The sequence below is a fragment of the Dama dama genome, chromosome 9 (assembly GCF_033118175.1).
Source record: "Dama dama isolate Ldn47 chromosome 9, ASM3311817v1, whole genome shotgun sequence".
Taxonomy (NCBI): Eukaryota; Metazoa; Chordata; class Mammalia; order Artiodactyla; family Cervidae; genus Dama; species Dama dama.
The window spans coordinates 59,572,180-59,595,937 of NC_083689.1; the positions used below are offsets into that span (position 1 = coordinate 59,572,180).

Genomic DNA, 23,758 nt, shown 5'->3' on the forward strand with positions numbered 1-23,758 from the left:
CTTCAGACAAGTGTCTTCATCAGGGGGTATGTGAAGAAAGGACAACAGTAAACACAGTAGTGGGAAACCATTTATTTTCGTACTACTTCAGTGAAAACTTAAGAACAATCTCTCCACCAAGAGGGATTTAAGAGGAGGGTGTGGGGAAGTGAGGAAGGAGGAGTTTTCTTGCTCTATCAAATAAAAGTTTCTTTGGTTAAAGGGGCCGTATAGATTTCATAGAGTTGGGAGGTCCTCACCTTGAGTTCCCGGGCCACCTGGCAGACGGAGCAAGGCCAGCAGCAGTACACCGCCAGCCAGTCCTCACATAGGGTGCCCTAGGGGAGAAACCGCGTGTGTTCTGGGGCCATCACACAGGCTCAGCTCCGCTACCTGGAGACCTCCACAGTATTACCTCATGGCCCATCCCATCCACTGCTCCCAAGATCCACCATCACCCTGAAGTCATTGCCCATGGACACAAATCCACCGGGGTTACAGGTGCCAAACACCTTGACTGCTAATCAATCCTTGCAATTCAGAGACCGGCCCTCAGGGGTTCATACTTGAAAAACACTGTCTAACTGACAGAAAATCCTCTGTCAACATCTCTTTTTTCTCTTAGAACTTAATATTTATAATTAATTATTTTCTTTACTTATTTGGAGTAATAAGTATACATGATCCAAAATTCCCATAGTAAGAAGGGAGAGGAAGTAAAAAGTAAATCCCCCTGGTCACCCAGTTACCTGTCAGGAGAAAACCATTGTGGGCAGTTCTTATATAGACTTCCAGATAAATTCTAAGTCTAGGCATACAGATATATACAGATATGTACACATTACATTTTAAATATATATATATTCTTTTGCTAAATATACATCTTAGGGATCATTTCATAAGAATAGATAAAAAGATGCCTTTTTATCTGTCCACGTCTGAGTCAGTATGACTTGTCTGTCCTCAGTCTCTCCTTGTATCTCAGTCTCAACCACGCTAGAAATTGTCTGGTTCTTTGAAGTGTCCTCAGGGAATCCCCTAAGTGAATTCTGTGTATGCCAGAGAGTCTACATTTTAAGTGAGATTATCCCAAGTTTATCCTTTAAATTTGGTGCATGTCTACCTGTCATTGTTGGAAAGATTGAGGGCAGGAGGAAGAGATGACAGAGGATGCGATGGCTGGATGGCATCACCAATGCAATGGACATGAACTTGGGCACACTTTGGGAGATGGTGAGGATCAGAGAGGCCTGGCATGCTGCAGTCCATGGGGTCACAAAGAGTCAGACACAACTGGGTGACTAAACAACAACAACTGTCTTCTCTTGATGTAATAAGAGAGAAACAGAAGTGGCTCATTGGCCAACAATCTAATTATAATAGGTCTCCCTTGGAAATACCCTCCAAAATGTGGCATTTTGGTTTAATATACATCCTAGTAACAAGTGAAATCAGAAATTTCTTCCCTTTCCTTTCCCAAAGCCTTCCACTATGTATGGTGTTTCTAATATCCTCACCCACACCTCATTTATAAAAATAATCACAGGTTTGAAAGGCATCCATCCAGGTTCTCATATACATATACATCCAAACACACTTACCCGTATTTTATGTCTCTCTCTGGTGCCAATTCTCAGTGCAAAGGTGGACCCAGGTAACAGTGGCCAACAAAAACACTCTCCATAATGCCTGGCGATGTCACACTCAAGACACATGGGACAAAAGAGACCACAGAAACCTGTCAATAATCACATAAAAGCAAGTCAAGGTTCTCAGAGGTGCTTGGAGCCACTTCACATCTCAAAGAGCATTTACAACCCTATGCCATCAATTTAATGCTGCTTTGTCTCCCTACAATCAGGGATTGAGGATGAATAACCAATTCTCAAAACTCAGTGTATGAAAATTGCCATAACTGAGCCACATCAAAATTGTCTTCTTTTGTTAAACACTGGCGAAGCTGAGTCTGCCACAATTCTGCTAACATTCACTACTAATTGTTTTTACTGTCAAGAGAAAAGCATTAAATAATTTTTATAGTTGAAACATGTGTTGCTTCTATTATGTTCATCTATCTAATTTCAATATTTAAAATAGACACAGTATATAATACTTTTGAATAGCAGGCGTCTTTTTTATATATGTGATTGAAAGCTCTTTTATGATACACTGATTCTGCCTGCTATTCTTATCAGGACTTTACTCTATTTCTCAGGCCTGAAGGTTTCTCTAATGTTTGCAGTTTCATGGAGTCACTGACACCTACCAGTTTTAATCTGTAAACTAGCAGAGGCTTGGTTCCTCAAACATGTACTGGAAACAGTTGATCATTTATTCATTCATTCATCTTTAACTTACTGATACCATTCCCTACACATCCTGCATGAACCATTAACACAGAGGTTCTGTTTCAAATACATTTTGGGGTCATGGACCCTTTTAAGTATATGGTGATAGCTATGAACTTTTAAGGGAAAAGAAAAATACATGCACACAGAAAAGCAAAATTGTGCATTCAGTTTCACAGGGTTCAAGGATCCATTGAAAGCTATCATTGGACCGCAGGTTATAAACCCCTGGTAAATGATTAAGATGTTAACATCATTGCAAGAGATGACAACATTGATGAATACAAGTAATCTGAACTGTGAAAGAGCAAAAAAAAAAAAAAAATTTAACCATAACCTTTAAAAATGTATTCAATAAATATGTAATTGAGGCATAATTTATATACAAGAAAATCCACAGATCATAAACATTGAGTTGAATGAGTTGTGACAATCACATTCACCAAAGTACCCAAACGTGTAGAACACTCACCCCAGAGAGCTCCCTTGGGCCCCCTCCTGGGTGATCCCAGTCCTCCCACCCCACTCCAGACATGATCACTATTCTGACTTCTATTACCATTGAGGGGTTTTACCTCTTTGAGAACTTCATATAAGTGGATCATGTTTAGTTTCATAACTGTCTGTTGTTCAACCTCATGTTTCTTGAGATTCATCTATGTTGTTATAGGCATCTATACTTTGTTCTTTTTATTGTTGAGTAGTAATTCCAATGTATAAATGTGCTATAAATCATATATCCATTTTCTAACTGATAATTCCATTTTCAACCTGCCTGACTTCAGGCTATACTACAAAACTACAGTCATCAAGACAGTATGGTACTGGCACAAAGACAGAAATACAGATCAATGGAACAAAATAGAAAGCTCAGAGAAATCCACGCACCTATGGACACCTTATCTGTGACAAAAGAGGCAAGAATATACAATGGAGAAAAGACAACCTCTTTAATAAGTGGTGCTGGGAAAACTGGTCAACCACTTGTAAAAGAATGAAACTAGAACACTTTCTAACACCATACACAAAAATAAATTCAAAATGGATTAAAGATCTAAACCTAAGACTAGAAACTATAAAACTCCTAGAGGAAAACATAGGCAAAACACTCTGACATAAATCACAGCAGGATCCTCTATGACCCACCTCCAAGAGCAATGGGAATAAAAGCAAAAATTAACAAATGGGACCTAATTAAACTTAAAAGCTTTTGCACAATGAAGGAAACTATAAGCAAGGTGAAAAGACAGACTTAAGAATGGGAGAAAATAATAGCAAATGAAGCAATGGACAAAGAATTAATCTAAAAAATATACAAGCAACTCTTACAGCTCAATTCCAGAAAAATGAACAACCCAATCAAAAAATGGGCCAAAGAACTAAATAGACATTTCTCCAAAGAAGACATACAAAAAAAAAAAAAAAAAAAAGACATACAGATGGCTAACAAACACATGAAAAGATGCTCAACATCACTCATTATCAGAGAAATGCAAATCAAAACCACAATGAGGTACCATCTCACTACAGTCAGAATGGCTGCTATCTAAACGTCTACAAACAATAAATGCTGGAGAGGGTGTGGAGAAAAGGGAACCTTATTACACTGTTGGTGGGAATGCAAACTAAAGCCACTATGGAGAACAGTGTGGAGATTCCTTAAGAAACTTTAAATAGAACTGCCATATGATCCAGCAATCCCACTGCTGGGCATACACACCAAGGAATCCAGAATTGAAAGAGACACGTGTACCCCAGTGTTCATCACAGCACTGTTTATAATAGCCAAGACATGGAAGCAACCTAGTGCCCATCAGCAGACGAATGGATAAGAATCCTGTGGTACATATACACAATGGAATATTATTCAGCCATTAAAAAGAACACATTTGAATCAGTTCTAATGGGGTGGATGAAACTGGAGCCTATTATACAAAGTGAAGTAAGCCAGAAAGAAAAACACCAATACAGTATACTAACGCATATATATGGAATTTAGAAAGATGGTAACGATAACCCTATATGTGAGGCAGCAAAAGAGACATAGATGTATAGAACAGTCTTTTGGACTCTGGGAGAAGGCGAGGGTGGGGTGATCTGAGAGAATAGCATTAAAACATGTATATTATCATATGTGAAATAGATCGTCAGTCCAGGTCCGATGCATGAGACAGGATGCTCAGGGCTGGTGCATTGGGATGACCCAGAGGGATGGGATGGGGAGGAAGATGGGAGGGGGGTTCAGGATGGGGAACACATGTAAATTCATGGCTGATTCATGTCAATGTATGGCAAAAACCACTACAATATTGTAAAGTAATTAGCCTCCAATTAAAATAAACAAATTTTTTAAAAAGAAGAATACCCTGTCAAAGACCAGTCTCTGACTCCTCATCCCTCCCTCCCTCTTCAACAGTCAGGAGTACAGAGTCCCACTCCCAGTTTCAGTAACAAAGAAGCAGAAATCTAGGAATGCTGTTTTATCTTAGAACCTCCAGGGGATGTGCCTGAATTCTGGACTTCTTCCATTTCATGTAAGGGGTGAGGGAGCACATGTGCACAAAGGGCAAGGCGCTGGGGTGGGAGGAGGACAAGGAGCAGCCTACCTTCCAGGAACAGAAGGTCTATTTCCTCTCTTTCATCAGGAATCTTGAGATAATCTCTAGATTACGTATTGCAGTCATCACTTGGCCCAAAGCAAACACTAAAGTCAGCCTTGATTAAGTCTAGGATGTTTCATCCCACATTTAAAAAATCATTACTCCTAGCGAGATCAGCAGGCCCCACACAGCACTGACAACTGGTACGAACAGGTCAGATGATAGCAAGTGGCCCATGAACTTAATGTGAGTTCAGAGTGGTACTATGGTATGTAGCCCTGATTTAGGGAACTTTGAAATCATGGTACATAGAAGTCAACCAAAACTCATTTTATGCATGAATTACAAAATACAGTAGTGTGTATCTCTGCAAAGAAAAAATTAATCAAAGTTGCATAATTATAAAGCTGGCAAGCTAAATGAGTAATAAATTGTGTTTATACAATTGCCTGCGCCATACCACTTTAACTGACAAAGAAATGCCCACCATCCTTCATAAGCCTTTTGTAAAGATGTTGTTTTGTGCACTGGAATTCTTGTACCTTATTTTTATGACTCATATGTCTTTTTAAATAACACATGCTGTTAATTTTATTTTTAAGCCTTCCCATTGTATAGCCACGTTATCTTAGTGTTCATTATGAGGCAGTAACAGATACTGAGGAAACACACCCAAAATTCAATTACCTTGGGACAGAAGCCAGATATAATAAAAACAAAGCACTATAAAAGCCAAAGTTTTATTACATAATAGCTGGTAATTATACAGATTTTACCATGTGCCAAGCCCTGCTAAAAGTACTTTGCATCTAATAACTCACTTAATTCTTACAACAATCCTATAAAATTTACTCTTACTAGGCCCATTTTAAAGATGAGCAATCTAAAGCCCAGAGGATTTAAGCTATTTGCCCAAGTTCATACATTTATTAGGAAAGCGCAGAGGCCACGTTTGAACTCAAATAAGTCTGACTCCAAAGTCTCAACAACTACACATAACACATATGCCATATGTTCTCACGTTTTATGTATTTATCTAGTAAACAACTGTGGAGTTGTGTGTTCCAAGACAGTGCCCTCACTACCACCACTTGGTATTTATTTCTGTAGGACAGGCTGAAATCACGCAGCTTCTTTAGGAAATGAAAGATCCTTGCTCAGGGCAGGATGATGGAATCCTTTGTCTGAAGGAGACTCGCAGAGGAAATTCTGCTACCTATATCACAGACCAAGGTTTAGTATCCAGAATATACAGAAAACCTACGTATAAAGGACTAAACAAAAGAAGAAAATGAACATAAGACACGAATAGGTAATTCACTAAACAAGAAACACAAATGGCCAATAACAAACATGAAAAGTTGTTCAACATCATTAGTAATCAGGGAGTTGCATATTGACAATCAGAAACCATTTATTACCAATAAGAATGCTGAATTTTTCTTAATTTTTTAATATCAAATGTTGTGGGACACCATAGAGAAATAGGTACTCCCCAGACAGATGGGAGTGGAAATTGGCACAGTCACTTTCAAAAGCAACTTGGCTGAATCAAGTAAAATTTTTAAATACTCTGGGATCCAATAATTCCACAAATAAGAGTAATGCTTACACATGCACACAAAGAGGCAGGTACAAGGATATCCAGTGCTGCATTATTTGTGACTTAAAATTTAAAACAAGTGTACATTGATAAACGAAAGCGTAAATAAACCATGATGGTGTAAATCATACTAGGGAATGATTAAGAATGCAGTAAAAAATAAATTAAGTAACAACAGGGATAAATCTCTAAGATATATTTTGAGTTAAAAAAAAATCAAACTGCATAATAATATTATAGCATAATACCATTTATGCTTTGTTTAAAGAGCTACAAAGCAGTAGTATATATTACTAATATATATGTAAATGAAAAAGAGTGACATGGTTCTGTTTTCTGTAATGTTCCATTTTTAAATGAAATAAGCATATTCATGTGTTATTTGTATATGCAAGTATATGTGTGTATATATATACAAACACACACACATATATATTCCAATGCTGCTGCTGCTAAGTCGCTTCAGTTGTGTCCAATTCTGTGCGACCCCATAGATGGCAGCCCACCAGGCTCCACCGTCCCTGGGATTCTCCAGGCAAGAACACTGGAGTGGGTTGCCATTGCCTTCTCCTATATATTCCAATGAAGTGAAGTGAAGTGAAGTCGCTCAGTCGTGTCTGACTCTTTGCGACCCCATGGACTGTAGCCTCCCACACTCCTCCATCCATGGGATTTTCCAGGCAAGAGTACTGGAGTGGGTTACCACATACATATAGATATAGATATGTATATTTTTTTTCTTTGTAAAAGAAACTCAGGGGTCAAGAAAGATCCAAGCCATAAATTCAGCCTCTTCCTCTTACACTCAAAGGCCTGGTGGTTATGTCAGCTTCCACAGCCTAAATATTCCTGGCCTGTTCTCTGACATGAACTCCACCCTCAAGCATGGAATGTGGCTCACTATTCATCCCTCTAATTCACAGGGGGAGTCAAGATAAAAAGGAACCACACAGAACCATGTGGAGCCCCAGGGAGCAGAAGCAGGAAAGGTGGGTGGAAACTGCAGCGAGGCACATTTCAGATCAGTTAAGGCAGAATCACCTAACAAAAAAAGATTCTTAAAAAAGGAGTAGAGCATGCTCATACATTGAGGTGGGTGGGAGTGTAAATTAGTGCAACTTCTAAATGGAGAGCTGTTTGGCAACTTCAGTCGAGATGTAAAATGGGACATGCTACCTGACCAGCAGGTCAGCAATTACTATCTCCTCAGCAATTACCCACAGATCAACGGACACACGTACCAAATGGCACCTACACGAGTACACTCACAGGGCGCTGGTTTGAACAGCAAAACATCTGGAAACCACAAAAAGGTCTGCTTATAAGAATACATGAATTATGGTACATTCATACAATGGAATCTATGCAGCCATTTAAAATATTAGCTCCAGAAGAGCTGATAGGGTCTGATCACCTATATTGTTAAATTAAAACAAAATAAAGATGCAGAATTGTGTGTTTATAATTCCATTATTTGCATCAATTATATATACCACATATACAGAAAAAATCTGGAAGGATAGATACTGAAATATTAACAATGTTTATCTCCGATGGCTGGAATTATAGGGTACGGCTTTCTTCTTTTATAACCTTTTATATTTTTCTTTATTCCCATGATTATATGATACTTTTCTAATAAAAAAGTAATCTATCTTCATTAAAATGGTATATCTTTACAGACTACACTGGGGCTCAGGCAAGAGTGATGGGCTCTGGGAGAACTGGGCAGCACGGGAGAACAGGGATGGACTTCCTGTTCTTCATATACTAAAGGGACAGGTACTTTTGAATTTTGTACCATGTGCCTGGTAATCTATTCAAAATCATTTTTTTTAAGCACTGAGCTGGCTCCGAGGGAGAGGAGCCCTCCTCCCCAGAAATGTTCAGAAAGCCAAGGCTGTCAGGTCCTTGCCACGCCTCCTGTAGGAAGAATTTAGACAAGCTGCTGAGGGCCCAGACCAGGTGACCTCAATATCCCTCCTGACTCTGTTTGTATGATTGTTTCAGTGAAGTGCAGGAAAGAAGGAAGCAAGTGAGAATACAGGTTAAAATTCATTCACTGATGTGTCTGTCGTTCAGGAGATATTCATAAGTGCCTCCTGTTAGTCAGATCTCTACTGGGCAAGACCAGTGAGCATGACCAGTTGTCACTGCTTGCAGATGGTATACAGTGTACCCAAAATACAGTTCAGGGATGTGACTCCCAGCCTGGGGCCTTTTCATGAAAACCAAAGAGAAATTCCTGGCCTGCTTCCCCCTCCCCACCTTGGGCATCTGATGATTCCTCGTCCACACAAAGCTCTTTGCTGCCTGACACTGGTGGTGCCTCCACAGGGAAGGTGGTTTTAGTGGCTGGCTGTTTCCCGTCTTTCAGGAATCAGCTTAAGTCAGTTCCCCAGAGATGCCATCCTTTACTTACCCCCTATAATTTCCTTTCAGAACACCCTGTTTATTTCCTCCATGGCATTTAGCACCACTGCAATTATTTTGTCTATTTGCTTATTGCCTATCTCTTCTCAGAAACCATCTCTGTCTTATTCACTATTATGTCTGCAACACCTATCACATGACTATACATAGGTAAATACTGGCTGAATTATAAACCCAGGTTGATTACACCTTCCACATCAACCTCCTCTGAGACAACATCACAAACATCCCCAGCTGGAGCGGCCAGCCTTTCACCCATGAAGCCATTTCGCAGCCACTTATTTCATCTTGGCTTCATCTTCTCATCTGAGCTTTCAGAAGCCTCGTCTTCAAAGGACATAGAAGCACCTATTTCTAATCCCTGTGCAGTGTGAATTCAGATGAAAGAGCTGAGGTGGGAAGAGGGAGGCAGTTTAAAAAATAGAATCGCAATTAAATGAAGAATCAAAATGTCAAAAATAACTGGAAATCATCACTGCTCATAATGTACCCTTTGCTTAATGGATGACAAATTGTAGCAGTCATTCTCAACATTTAATGCAAAAAATGGTTCCCAGGATGGGAACCTGATGTGAAACAAAGTCATGGAAAGAAGATCTCCCTTTTGTTTCCAAGTTTGCCACAACTACTGTCATAGTGATTTGCTTGAAATAAAACTTTGTGGTTGAAGTAGACCTTTTAAACAAAGAAGGGAAAAAATCCACCACTCATGGCACTAGTGCTCCAGCTGCGTCCTGGGAACTGTAGAGCAGACAGCCAGTGTATAAGGTCATACTGCCTTTAAAGTTTCTGGTGAGACAATGAGCTTGGAGACTCTATGAGCAGTCACGAAGCAGAGGCCCATCCAGGGAAGATCAGTTAGGACACAGAACATTTGTGATCACCTGGTACTATAATATCCATGGCCTCTCCTGTGCAGGTCACATCCAACTGTAAAGAATACTGTATTCTTCACATGTCCTTCCTTCCTCCGTGGCCCTAGAATAGGCTCTCAAATGGACAAGCAGGGACCCAGAAGACCCAGTGTGCAGGGTTTAAGGCGGAGGGGGTGGGGAACCATCCTTTCTTCGATCAACTTTTTTTTAAGTATTCTTGGAATTAGGCAGCAGCTAGTCTAAGTCTCCTGATTCTACTCTTTGCTCTCAACAAGCTGGAAGATAAAAATTTATAATAACAATATTAATACCTGAGATTACTAAGGTCATTACTGTGTATTATTGCAGTGGGGTGTTCAAGGTTACACACCCCAGTAGTGAATTTAGGAAAATACCCCTTCACTATTGCCAGCCGTAGTGGGAGAACTGTCACTCAAAATGCCCTGGGCTGGTCAAGCAGCAGGCATGATTTAGGCTAGGCAAAACGGGCTCCGTTGCTGACAGAGTAATTCCCAGACAGGAAAGCATAAGGATTAAAATGTTTGGAATTCACCAGTTTGTCAACTATCTCCTGATAATGCATCTTGTCCCTTGTAAGCGCAGGTTTTTGTTTATTTCCTGATTTTGTGAACTGCCCCCCACAGCCGCCTAATGAAATTCAATGTTTGCTTCAGTTTTAATTTTCTAGGGCTGCCATAAAAAAATACCGCAGACTGGACATCTCAAAACAATAGAAAGTATTCTCTCACTGGAGAATTCTGGAGGCTAGAAGTCTGAAGTCAATGTATTGGCAGAGTTGGTCCTCTGGAAGCTCTAGGGGAAAGTCTTTTCCATTCTTGTCTCCAAACTTTTGGTGGTTGCTGGCAATCCTTGACAGTCTCTGGCTTATAGATGCATTATTTAATCTGTGCCTGTCTTCACATGGCAATCTTTGCTGTGTGTCTGTCCAAATTTCCTTAAGAATGCCAGTCATTGGATTAGAGCCCACCCTAATCTAGCATAACCTCTTATTAACTTGACAACAATGCAAGACTGTTTCTAAATAAGGCCACATGCAGAGCCTATAGGTGGACAGGAATTTTGAGGGGACAGTGTTTAACCCAATACAGTAGGCAACCAAGAAAGACTCTGATCCAGTTATGTTCCAGACCAGTGTTCTTGAGTGGGTTCTATGCATTATTTGCTTTAACCTTGACAGTCTTTAAGGTGGGCACCTTTATTTACCCTCATTTTAGAGGTGGAAAAATGAAAACTCTGAGAGTTTGTTCAAGGTCAAATTGCCAGTAAGAGGCAGAGTTAAGATTAAGTTAAGAGTTAAGATTTAAGTTAAGAGTTAAGATTAAGGCGAGGACTATACCCAACACAAATATGTTCTCCTAGCCACTACATTATATATCAAGTTTTGCTCTACTTGGAAATGCATTGATACTCCAACTCCCAATCACCAGCTACAGGCTATGAAAGGAAAATCGTCCAGTTCCCAAATTGGGGTAAGGTCTCTGTATCTCCCTATGGTTATTCTGCCTTCTCTGTACTACAATACTGAGTAACAACCAAGGTCAGAGAGTGTGGACAAGAACCAGGAAGAATCCTGAGAGAATCAGAAAAGAATTGCCATAATTGTCTGGTCAGGAGTTCACATGGGTAGCAGTGGCAGGAAGAAATCTGCTGGGCTCAGGGTCAGATGGTCAAAGGGACAGCGACAGAAGTTATGTTTTAGCGCTGGGAGGTCTCTTGTCTGTGAGGCCCAGGCAAACAGTGAAGGCTCAGGCGTGGATGATCAGAACACCAAAAATGGTTTAGAGCTTTTGACTCAGCAAGACCCAGCTAAATAAGCCTTGGATTGGATAATGGCTCAGAGGTCTCTGGTTGATCCATCCTGTGAGGCTTTAGGACAAATTCACATCTTGCCAGAGCCTCTACAGGATGGGAAGACATATTCTTTGAAAATATTAAAGTCTATTGAATTTAAGAGACTAGCCCTCATCCATCAGAAAGGAAACCACTCCCTGGCAAAAAGAAGATTCTGTGACTAAGTTACTCCTTAGGGCAAGAGCATCAAGTCCTGGGAAAGGATACTGACAGGCGGTACCAGAGACCAGTCAGAATGTCCTAAGGTAAAAATAGAATCAATGGAGGAGGAAATGGCAACCCACTCCAGTATTGCTGCCTGGAAAATCCCGTGGACAGAGGAGCCTGGTGGGCTACGGCCCGTGGGGTCTAAAAAAAAAAATAGAATCCATCTGCTTTGAGCTTTAACCCAGGAGAAAATCATGCAGTAGAGGACAGTATTGCTGATACTTCTTCACAGCTAAACCAGCATCTGAAAAGATTTCAGTCAACAAAGGGAGCTTCTTTTTATGATTGGTCTTACTGTTATAAGAGTAATACACTTTCCTCACAGAAATACTAGAAATAAGCGAAAAGAAAAATTATTCATTAGCATACCATCTGGAGACAACTGCTGTAAGCATTTGTATTTGTATCCTTCCAGATATTTCTCTAAATATCCTCCCCCAAATAATGTCTAATGTGTGTGGTTTTACAATCTGATTCTTTAACTTAAAAATGTATCCCAAAATTTTTCCATCTCAGTAAGTATCATTCTGTGATACTTATGACTTTTCATGGCTGTATAATAATCCATGGTATGGAAGCCCCCACTGAACACTTAGTTTGTTCTAGATTGTTGCTACAATAACCAGTGCTGCCAATTTTAATGATGCTGCTAAAACCTTGCATGTGATTTGTTTCCTTAGACTAAATGGCTAAAAATGTAATTACTAGGTCAAAGGCTACATCACACTTGAGGTCATTTTTACAGGCATTACGAGCCATTCACCAAGAAACCTGTAATAATTTATGTTCCATCAGCTGCAGACAAGGGAGCCCATTTTGTGCATCTTTGTTTACAGTGGATTTCGTCATTTAAAAAAAAAATTTAAGTCACCACTTACTCTTTCAAAACATCCACATAACTGAAAACAAAATCCTTCCTGCCAAGGAGTATATTGGAGTCACTAGAATATTAGTTCAACTAGTCTGAAACCATTTAATTTCTGTCCTTGCACCTGACATAGTTTTTCTACCCACTGGTGTCTCAGGAAAGAAAATAGTAAAGAACTTAAAGGAAGAGAAAAAACATACAGATCCTCTTATCTCTGCAGACACTGAAGAGGCCGGTGCTCCAGTCCCCACCAGTCCGCACAATGGCTGTGATTGCCGTCCTGCCGCTGGCTCCCCGGACAGGCTGCCTCACCACAGCCTGGGCTGGTGCACGGCTCCTAGAGAGTCAAGGATGGTGATTAACTTGGAAACAAAGAAGATGATTCAGAAAGATAATCCTCAAGCCAGGACACAGTGATAGAGAGACAAAGACCCAATGATGCCCAGTGGCTCTTGTTCCAGAGCCCAAGCTGACCTTACCACCTCCCTCCCTCCTCCTCCATCACACCACCTCTTCCGAGTTTTTCCCCCATAGATGCTCAAGCTGGTTTTAGAAAAGGCAGAGGAACCAGAGATCAAATTGCCAACATCCGCTGGATCATCAAAAAAGCAAGAGAGTTCCAGAAAAACATCTATTTCTGCTTTATTGGCTATGCCAAAGCCTTCGACTGTGTGGATCACAATAAACTGTGGAAAATTCTGAAAGAGATGGGAATACCAGACCACCTGGCCTGCCTCTTGAGAAACCTATACGCAGGTCAGGAAGCAACAGTTAGAACTGGACATGGAACAACAGACGGGTTCCAAATAGGAAAAGGAGTATGTTAAAGCTGTATATTGTCACCCTGCTTATTTAACTTATCTGCAGAGTACATCATGAGAAACGCTGGGCTGGAAGAAACACAGGCTGGAATCAAGATTGCTGGGAGAAATATCAATAACCTCAGATATGTAGATGACACCACCCTTACGGAAGAAAGTGAAGAGGAACTAAAAAGCCTCTTGATGAAAGTTAAAGAGGAGAGTGAAAAAGTTGGCTTAAAGCTCAACATTCAGAAAACTAAGATCATGGCATCTGGTTCCATCACTTCATGGCAAATAGATGGGGAAACAGTAGAAACAGTGTCAGACTTTATTTTGGGGGGCTCCAAAATCACTGCAGACGGTGACTGCAGCCATGAAATTAAAAGACACTTATTCCTTGGAAGGAAAGTTATGACCAACCTAGGCTGCATATTAAAAAGCAGAGACATTACTTTGCCAACAAAGGTCCATCTAGTCAAGGCTATGGTTTTTCCAGTGGCCATGTATGGATGTGAGAGTTGGACTGTGAAGAAAGTTGAGGGCCAAAAAATTGATGCTTTTGAACTGTGGTGTTGGAGAAGACTCTTGAGAGTCCCTTGGACTGCAAGGAGAGCCAACCAGTCCATCCTATGAGAGATCAGTCCTGGGTGTTGAAGCTGAAACTCCCAATACTTTGGTCACCTGATGTGAAGAGCTGACTCATTTGAAAAGACCCTCATGCTGGGAAAGATTGAGGGCAGGAGGAGAAGGGGACGACAGAGGATGAGATGGCTGGATGGCCTCACCAACTCGATGGACATGACTTTGAGTAGACTCCAGGAGTTGGTGATGGACAGGGAGGCCTGTTGCGCTGAGATTCATGGGGTCGCAAAGAGTCAGACACGACTGAATGACTGAGCTGAACTAAATTAATGGCATTACTCTTCCAAGTCCCATTACTCAAATTCAATATTCAGGCTACTACCTCAGCACTTCTCCTTGTTTCATAGTAGTTAGATTCACAGATTTGGAACCAAGGGGCCTCAGTTCAAACCTCAGTGTGCCCTTTCCTGGAAGCTTGACCTTGGTTAAGCTGCTTAACCTCTCTGCTTTCTGTTTGTTCAAATTTAAAAAGAAAAAACTACCATATACAGTTATTACATCAACTGACGGACACATAATTCATTTACTGTGCCCAGAGCATGTGTAACAAAGTGACCATGAGTAAGGCTATACTGCAAGGATTTTGAACCTTTATTAAAAAGACAAATAAAGAATTAGACTAAGCGTACATACATCTAAATCTGGATGAGGCTATTGAAGTTAAACAGATGGTATCATTTAAGTGAATAATCTGGACTTCAGAATATATCTCGACACCAAAGTACTGTATGTATGATTGTCCTAGTGCAGCCACAAAGTACAACTTTGGTTTGATTTTCCCTGAAGGGCATAGCTATTCTGCTCAATCATTCTGAAATAAAAAACCAGGCCCAGGGGACAGGCTTCAACAGCAAGGTGAGAAAACATTTCCGTCTCTTTCTTGGACTGAAAGTTAGTTTTGCCTGAACCCCTACCATAGGGATAGATCTGGAATGAGTACTAGAGTGAAGGATAAGCTGCTGTCTGGCCTTGGAAGGGGCGGGTCAAGAGCAGGGTAGAGCGGCTGAAAATGCATCTGAGCCTGTACATAATAGGAGTTATTCCGTTTTGCTCTGCTCTTTTAGCAAGCTTCATTATGAGTTTGCACTTGGTCTCTGATGTGTTATGAAGAAATAAAGAGCTTGCTTCATACTTGAGAGAAAATAAAGAGACAGCAGAATTTCTTCCTGTAATGGCTGTTGTTACAGGGCGTGCATGCTCAGTCGCTAAATCATGGCTGACTCTTGTGACCCCACAGACTCCTGCCAGGCTCCTCTGTTCATGGGGCTTCCCAGGCAAGAATACTGGAGTGGGTTCCATTTCCTATTCTGGAACACAAAGACTAGAGGCCAGGAGAGAATGCTCCTGAACATCCTTAAGGCAACACTCTGGTTGCATTTTGGAAACAGCTGGGGAGTCCTTTGAGAACCTCTGATTTGGAACATTAAAGCCAATGGGATTTCATGTTATCATAATATAGGGAACATTGTTCTTGTTATGAAGATCCACATCTCTTGTTTCATTCCACCAATACTGCCCAAGTCCACACCTTCTCAAACCTGACAGCACATTAGCTTGTTAAAAAAAAATTCCCAAGCCCTATTATACCCAAGCCCCAAGACCACTACACAGGACTGCAGGGATGAGGCATAGAAATCGGTATTCCAAGTTTCCAGGCAATACCCATGTAGTCATCCTGATAACAGCTTGCAACCTGAAACAAGGGGACTTGGGAGACTGAAGATCACTGCAATGACTTCTGAGTCTCCTACCAGGTAGATGGTGATGTCAATGTAACAGAGATGGCAAGGACAACAAACTATGAGGTAGGGTGGAAGGGACAAGGGTGCTTGGAACACAGCCAGGACATAGTACCAGTGAGACACAACAGCTGGGAATGCCACACCAGAGTTTGGAAGAGCGAAGAAAGTTAGGAGTGACCTACCTAGGAGTGTGAAGCAGAGCTAAGAGACATCCCCACCCTTTCGTCCATTTGATATTACAGACAAGGCATTTGGCCTAGCAAGCTTTACAAGAGCCTACAGAAGTATTTGAGACCTGGAAAAATATATTGGCTACAAAATATAAAAACTGCAAAATATAAATTAGTTAATGCTCAATTAAACATAAAAATCTAGTATCGTATCTATCTCATTAAGGTCAAATTTGGAATTCAGACGTTATTTCATTACATTTGAAAACAATTGATGATTTTCTAATTTTGTAAAATAAAAAAAATTCCAAGAATGACTGACTGCTAAGCAGTAGCAGCCAATCATAAATTACTCAGAGCCCAATAATTTCAAAAGCAGAATTATAAAAATTCTTTCCCTTACTATGCAGCAAAATAATAATAATAATAATGGGTATAACATTTGGTATGGGTGCATTTTAATATATCCATTATGATGTGGGTTAGGGCCTATTGTTATAGACTGAATTATATCCCCCCCAATTCATATGTTGAAGACCTAGCTAGCCTCCAATGTGACCACATTTTGAGACAGGGTTTTGAGGAGACAATTAAGGTTGTTTGAGGAATAGAGGTGGGATCCTGGTCCATTAGGACTATTGGCTCATAAGAGAGGAAAGGCCATGTAAAAACACAATGAGAAGACTGCAAACCAGGACACAACCATGCTGGCACCCTGATTTCAGACTTCCAGCCTCCGGAAGTGTGAAAAGTATCTGTTCTGTGAGCTACCCAGGCTGTGGTATTTTGTTATGAGAGTCTGAGCAGACTAAGGCCCTATGAAGACTTCAGACTGGTCCTAGAAAAACTACCTCTATATGTATCTTATCTCCTCTGCTTCCATGTGAACTCCCTGAGGTCAGGGGGCACCTGTGCTTTCTCCCTGTATCCCCAGGCTCTAGCACACTCCTTGAAACCTAGTGGGTACACAACTTTTGTTGAATTGCATAAAACTGAATTCACATATCTCTTCTGTTATATATTGTTATTGTTGTTCAGTTGCTCAGTCGTGTCCAACTCTTTGCAACCCCATGGACTACAGCATGCCAGGTTTCCCTGTCCTTCACTATCTCCCAGAGTTTGCTTAAATTTCATGTCCATTGAGTCGGTGATGCTATTTAACCATCTCATCCTGTAATCCCCTTCTCCTCCTGCCTTCAGTCTTTCTCAGTGTCAGGGTCTTTTCCAACGAGTTGGCTTTTCACATCAGGTGGCCAAAGTATTGGAGCTTCAGCTTCAGCATCAGTCCTTCCAATGAATATTCAGGACTGATTTCCTTTAGGATTGACTGGTTTAATCTCCTTGCAATCCAAGGGATTCTCAAGAGTCTTCTCCAATATCACAGTTCAAAAACATCAGTTCTTCAGCCTTCAGCCTTCTTTATGGTCCAACTCTCGCATCTGTACATGACTACTGGAAAAACCATAGCTTTGACTAGACGGACCTTTGTTGGCAAAGTAATGTCTCTGCTTTTTAACATGCTGTCTAGGTTTGTCGTAACTTTCCTTCCAAAGGAGTAAGTGTCTTTTAATTTCATGGCTGCAGTCACTGTCCAGTGATTTTGGAGCTGAAGAAAAGAAAATCCATCACTGCTTCTACTTTTTCCCCTTCTGTTTGCCCTAAAGTGATGGGACTGGATGCCATGATCTTAGTTTTTTGAATGTTGAGTTATAAACCAGCCTTTTCACTGTCCTCTTTTACCTTCAACAAGTTATATCTGTTATATGAGTCCTCCTCAAATTGAGGACTATAAATTATGTGACCATAACTGTGTTTCATCCTCTAGTAAAGGCACAACTCTCAGGTGTGAACTGATTACATAAAAAATCAAGATTTTATTAAGAGTAACCTAAAAGCTTCTTACATGCCTCCACACAACCCAGTGCATTTACCTCTTAACGTGATCCCTACAAGTTGGGACTTCCATTATTACACTAAGAGTTTCCAATGATTTTAGTAAAGGAATTTCTTAAAGCTGAGCCCCTAGATTAGATTTTCCCCAGAAATGTACTTGTAGCTTGGAGCCCTAGAAGAGAATTTTCTGCTTCTATCTCAGCATTTTACGTGCAACACCTCATTATGGCAAGGAAGCCTCTTCTCTATTCCAAATCAAATAACTGAGACAGCTTTTCCTTGGTGGGGGAAAAAAAAGTTGGTTTTTGTGTGTATGTTTTTGCTTAATTTTGAACTCAAGAACTGTATTATTTTCTTTCCTTGGATATTCTGAATCTTTGGCCATTTTTATGTTTGAATTGAAATGCATTAGCTAAAACATTTCAGTTCAATATAATAGCTCATGTGTCAAAATTAAAATAAGAAGCATAGCTACCCTTAACTGAGCATCTGCTATGTGCCAGTTACTTCATAGTTCCTTTAAAAATTGAATAGTTATTCAGGGGCTGCTACAGGTATCAAACTAAAGTAGTTATTGTAGCTTCCTGCACAGATTTTGGACACGACTAAAGTGAAAAAGTTGGCTTAAGATTCAACATTCAGAAAACTAAGATCATGGCATCTAGTCCCATCACTTCAAGGCAAATAGATGGGGAAACAGTGGAAACAGTGACAGACTTTATTTTGGGGGGCTCCAAAATCACTGCAGATGGTGACTGCAGCCATGAAATTAAAAGACACTTACTCCTTGGAAAAAAAGTTATGACCAACCTAGACAGCATATTAAAAAGCGGAGACATTACTTTGCCAACAAATGTCCATCTAGTCAAAGCTATGGTTTTTCCAGTAGTCATGTATGGATGTGAGAGTTGGACTGTGAAGAAAGTTGAGGGCCAAAAAATTGATGCTTTTGAACTGTGGTGTTGGAGAAGACTCTTGAGAGTCCCTTGGACTGCAAGGAGATCCAACCAGCCCATCCTGAAGGAAATCAGTCCTGAATATTCATTGGAAGGACTGATGCTGAAGCTGAAACTCCAATACTTTGGCCATCTGATGCAAAGAACTGACTCATTTGAAAAGACCCTGATGCTGGGAAAGACTGATGACGGGAGGAGAAGAGGACGACAGAGGATGAGGTGGTTGGATGGCATCACTGATCACTGACTCAATGGACATAAGTTTGAGTAAACTCCGGGAGTTGGTGATGGACAGGGAGGCCTAGCATGCTGCAGTCCATGGGGTCACAAAGAGTCAGACATAACTGAGCAACTGAACTGAACTGAACTACACAGAATTTGGGTTTCCCCAGTGGCTAAGTGGGGGCTTCCTAGGTGGTGCTAGTGGTAAAGAACCCACCTGCCAATGGAAGAGACACAGGAGACAAGGGTTAGATCCCTGGGTAGGGAAGATCCCCTGGAGAAGGACATGGCAACCCACCTGGAGAGTCCCATGGACAGAGGAGCCTAATGGGCTATGGTCCATAGAGTCACAAAGAGTTGGACGTGACTGAGCGCGCACACACACACACATACACACACAATGGCTCAGCAGGTAAAGAACCTGCCAGACCATAGAGTCACAAAGAGTTGGACGTGACTGAGCGCGCGCGCGCACACACACACACACACACACACACACACACACACAATGGCTCAGCAGGTAAAGACCATAGAGTCACAAAGAGTTGGACGTGACTGAGCGCGCGCGCACACACACACACACACACACACACACACACACACACACAATGGCTCAGCAGGTAAAGAACCCGCCAGCTAATGCAAAAGACACAGGAGACATGGGTTAGATCCCTGGGTAGGGAAGATCCCCTGGAGAAGGACATGGCAACCCACCTGGAGAGTCCCATGGACAGAGGAGCCTAATGGGCTATGGTCCATAGAGTCACAAAGAGTTGGACGTGACTGAGCGCGCACACACACACACATACACACACAATGGCTCAGCAGGTAAAGAACCCGCCAGACCATAGAGTCACAAAGAGTTGGACGTGACTGAGCGCGCACGCACACACACACACACACACACACACACACACACACACACAATGGCTCAGCAGGTAAAGACCATAGAGTCACAAAGAGTTGGACGTGACTGAGCGCGCACGCGCGCACACACACACACACACACACACACACACAATGGCTCAGCAGGTAAAGAACCCGCCAGACCATAGAGTCACAAAGAGTTGGACGTGACTGAGCGCGCGCGCGCGCACACACACACACACACACACACACACACACACACACACAATGGCTCAGCAGGTAAAGAACCCGCCAGACCATAGAGTCACAAAGAGTTGGATGTGACTGAGCGCGCGCGCGCGCGCGCGCACACACACACACACACACACACACACACACACACACAATGGCTCAGCAGGTAAAGAACCCGCCAGACCATAGAGTCACAAAGAGTTGGACGTGACTGAGCGCGCGCGCGCACACACACACACACACACACACACACACACACACACACACAATGGCTCAGCAGGTAAAGAACCCGCCAGACCATAGAGTCACAAAGAGTTGGACGTGACTGAGCGCGCGCGCGCACACACACACACACACACACACACACACACACACACAATGGCTCAGCAGGTAAAGAACCCGCCAGCTAATGCAAAAGACACAGGAGACATGGGTTCAGATCCTGGGTCAGCAGGTAAAGAACCCACCAGCTAATGCAAAAGACACAGGAGACATGGGTTCAGATCCTGGGTCAGGGAGATCCTCTGGAGGAGGGCATGGCGATCCCCTCCAATATTCTTGCCTGGAGAATCCCATGGACTGAGGAGCCTGGAGGGCCACAGTCCAAAGTTTTGCAAAGAATTGGTCATGACTAAGCACACATGCACGCACAGCTTGTAACTCTGTATATTACTCTATATTCTATAGGTAGAATCTTATACTACCATTAAGAGGAATGAGTTTGGAAGCAGTGGGTAAAGCTGATGGTCATAGAGCTTCTCAATCTGAGCAGCTAACCATTTGCCATCAAGTCCAGCAACTTCTTCAACTAGTGCAAAGGGGACAGAGCTTAGTTTTAGACACACTAAAGTCAAATGTGGTTCAGCTGCATTCTAGTTGTTTGACCTTGGAAAACACGAACTGCCCCAGCCCTTAGCGCTGATCTCCTCTTGCATAAAACTGGATTTAAAATATCCTACTTACATAGTTGCGCTGAGGATTAAACACCAGGTACTTGGCATATAGTAGATAGCAGTTACTGTTATTATTTAAATTAAGGATCTTGCACATATATACTGTTTTCTGAGAAATTAGTAACAGAGGAAGCGGACCTGGGGCAGTTTCTCAGTGGTCACATGTCTTACCCAAATACCTCAAAATTCAATCAGGGGGACTAATCATTCCAGTTTGCCCTGGCCTAAGGGTTTTCCCAGGATGGACAGTCCCGGGCAGACCAAGAGGGTTGGTCTCCAAAAGGGAAAGCAGAGAGGGCTTCAACTGGTGAAAGGCAGGAGGCTGACTCCAGTCATTCTCGTTATCAGCTGCTAATAAGTGAGTGAAGAGAGCTGGATGACATACGCAGACTTTCCCCATTTCACCCTCACTCTAACCTTCACCTCTTTGGGCCGCTAAACACACTCCCCACTGCATGTCCCCACACATCTGGTGCTTTGACTGGAGGCGGGAGGGGATGGTGGTGGTGGTCATGTCACCATCTTCCTTATTGAGACTTGCAGCACTAAGAATTTATTCTGCCTTCCACTGAGGCCTCCTTGATTATTTCAAACTCTTAACTGAAGTCAAGACTCTTGAGTTTTGATTTCAAAAGGGTGGAAATTACTGGCAGCCACCAGAAATAAAGTTTCACTTGATCAGGGCTCATCATTTTCAGTTAAGAATATACAGACACCCTTTCATCCAAGTCAGCTCTTCTTTCACCAGCCAAGCAAGGCCAGGAAGAACTAGTCAGTTGCCCCCCTTTCAAGTACACATGGGAAATGATAGAGGCTACTTTCTTCCTGAGCCCAGTTTTCTTTTTCCTGGCTCCTTATAAGAAGAGATTGATTTGATATTCCAACCAAATAGCGAAAGCTGGGGGTAAAATCACCCTACTTCTTACCTTAAGTTGGAGATAAAATGTTGTTCATCTTCAGATGATATGAGTGAAAGAAACAGAGGTGCATGTGTGTTGAAAAAGGAAACATCCTCAGGAAACTTAGAGAAGTAATTTCCAAACCAATCCATAGTTAATAGGTATTTTCTTGTCACTTGGGATATCCTTTTTCCCTTCAACAATAAGCTGACTGATTCTAAACTTAGGTTCAATCCAAAATGAAACACCTAAAGAATGTTGCCTTGATATTCTGGAACCTGAGGTCATAGCAGTGTAACTGACAGGTATCTTATTTCTTTAAAGACAGGTACACACCTAACTGCGGGCAAGGCCATCTTACTAACATGAAAGGAGATCCTGCTGAAGATATAGTATAAGTTAAATAAAAATAAAACTTCTCTTTGGTGGAAAAATCCCTTGAAGAGATAACTCTAGCAAACATTTATCTAGCTAAGCATCACTTGTCCTTTCCTTAGGGGACTCAGAGGTTACAGATTTCAGCCATGCCTTGTAGCTGAGAAGCGATAGGGAGGGGCCTCTCATCATCATCATCCCCAAGGCTGCTGGTCCAATTCAGCAAGAAGATACGAGTCCCAGAGGCAGAGACCAGAGACAGAAAGTATTTAAGCCCAGAGATCATGCTTGAAACCACCTCATAAAAGATGGTTTTCTAAAGTTTAAGCTATGCTAAGTTGCCCCAAGCCTCTAAGGATTTTCACAATTTCTAGAAGTCTCTTACTCTTCCATGGACTTCTTTGATTACAGCAGGAGAATGGTACTGCCTCTTCCCTACATGGCCCAAATAGAATCTAGTGAACAAGGCAGGGCTTGGCTGGTGATTGCCTCCCTACTGCTCTGCATCTTCAGAGTCTTAGGAGCCTCTGAAGCACACCTTACAGAGACATGGACACCAGAAACACTAGAAAAATGTTCCTAGAAAAGAAAAATTCAAGAAAATTGCACACTAAGGGGAAAGGTCTGCAATCACAATTCAGTGTTACACTAGAAAGACAACAGGAGCCAACTACACTGTACATTCTTCTCATCAGAACCATAAAGAATGACTGTTTAGGGTTCTGAACTTCAAAGCATTTACATGAACATGGTTGTTAGCAAAAGCCTATGTAATCCCTCCCAATCAGATCCTTCAGATATAGCTTCATGACTGCCTTCATTCACTAGGTCCGGGTGGCTCTCATTGTCTTGTTAACTGTAAGGATGAATCCTACATGAAGGACAGCCACGTTGCTCACCACTCTATTTCAAGTGCTTAACACATGTCTGAAACAATATTAATAAGTAGTCTATAATTTGCTGAATAAATGTGCTATCTATGAAAATTCAAGGTTATAAGAATAACAGAAATTAAGAAGTGAGTACTAGTATTGCAGAAAGATTAGAATAAGATTCCTTTGAAGAATGAGCAACATAAGCTAATTCCATATTTTAAAATTTCATTTGTCCCAGCTTCTCTCATCAAACATCTGTTGTACAGGGCTTCCCTGATGGCTCAGTTGGTAAAGAGTCTGCCTACAGTGTGGAAGATCTGGGCTTGGATCGCTGGGTTGGAAAGA

General features: G+C 41.6%; 1 protein-coding gene across 1 annotated transcript; it reads right to left on the bottom strand.

The window, feature by feature from the left end:
• PLAC8L1 (PLAC8 like 1) lies at nt 1-22,315 on the bottom strand. The gene is made up of 4 exons (XM_061149439.1): nt 22,191-22,315; nt 12,986-13,122; nt 1,581-1,717; nt 1-317 (listed from the first exon to the last, which is right to left on the bottom strand). The coding sequence occupies exons 1-4, from the start codon at nt 22,313-22,315 to the stop codon at nt 177-179; spliced, it is 540 nt and encodes a 179-aa protein (XP_061005422.1). The 3' UTR covers nt 1-176.
• Between the last annotated feature and the right edge of the window lie 1,443 nt (nt 22,316-23,758).

Excerpts from the sequence above, each read along its gene's own strand:
- PLAC8L1 (XM_061149439.1), bottom strand. The coding sequence starts at position 22,315 with ATGGATTGGTTTGGAAATTACTTCTCTAAGTTTCCTGAGGATGTTTCC. Across the intron at positions 13,123-22,190 it reads CATTTTATCTCCAACTTAAG|GAGCCGTGCACCAGCCCAGG; the intron begins GTAAGAAGTAGG and ends TTGACTCTCTAG. Across the intron at positions 1,718-12,985 it reads CTGCAGAGATAAGAGGATCT|GTTTCTGTGGTCTCTTTTGT; the intron begins GTATGTTTTTTC and ends GATTATTGACAG.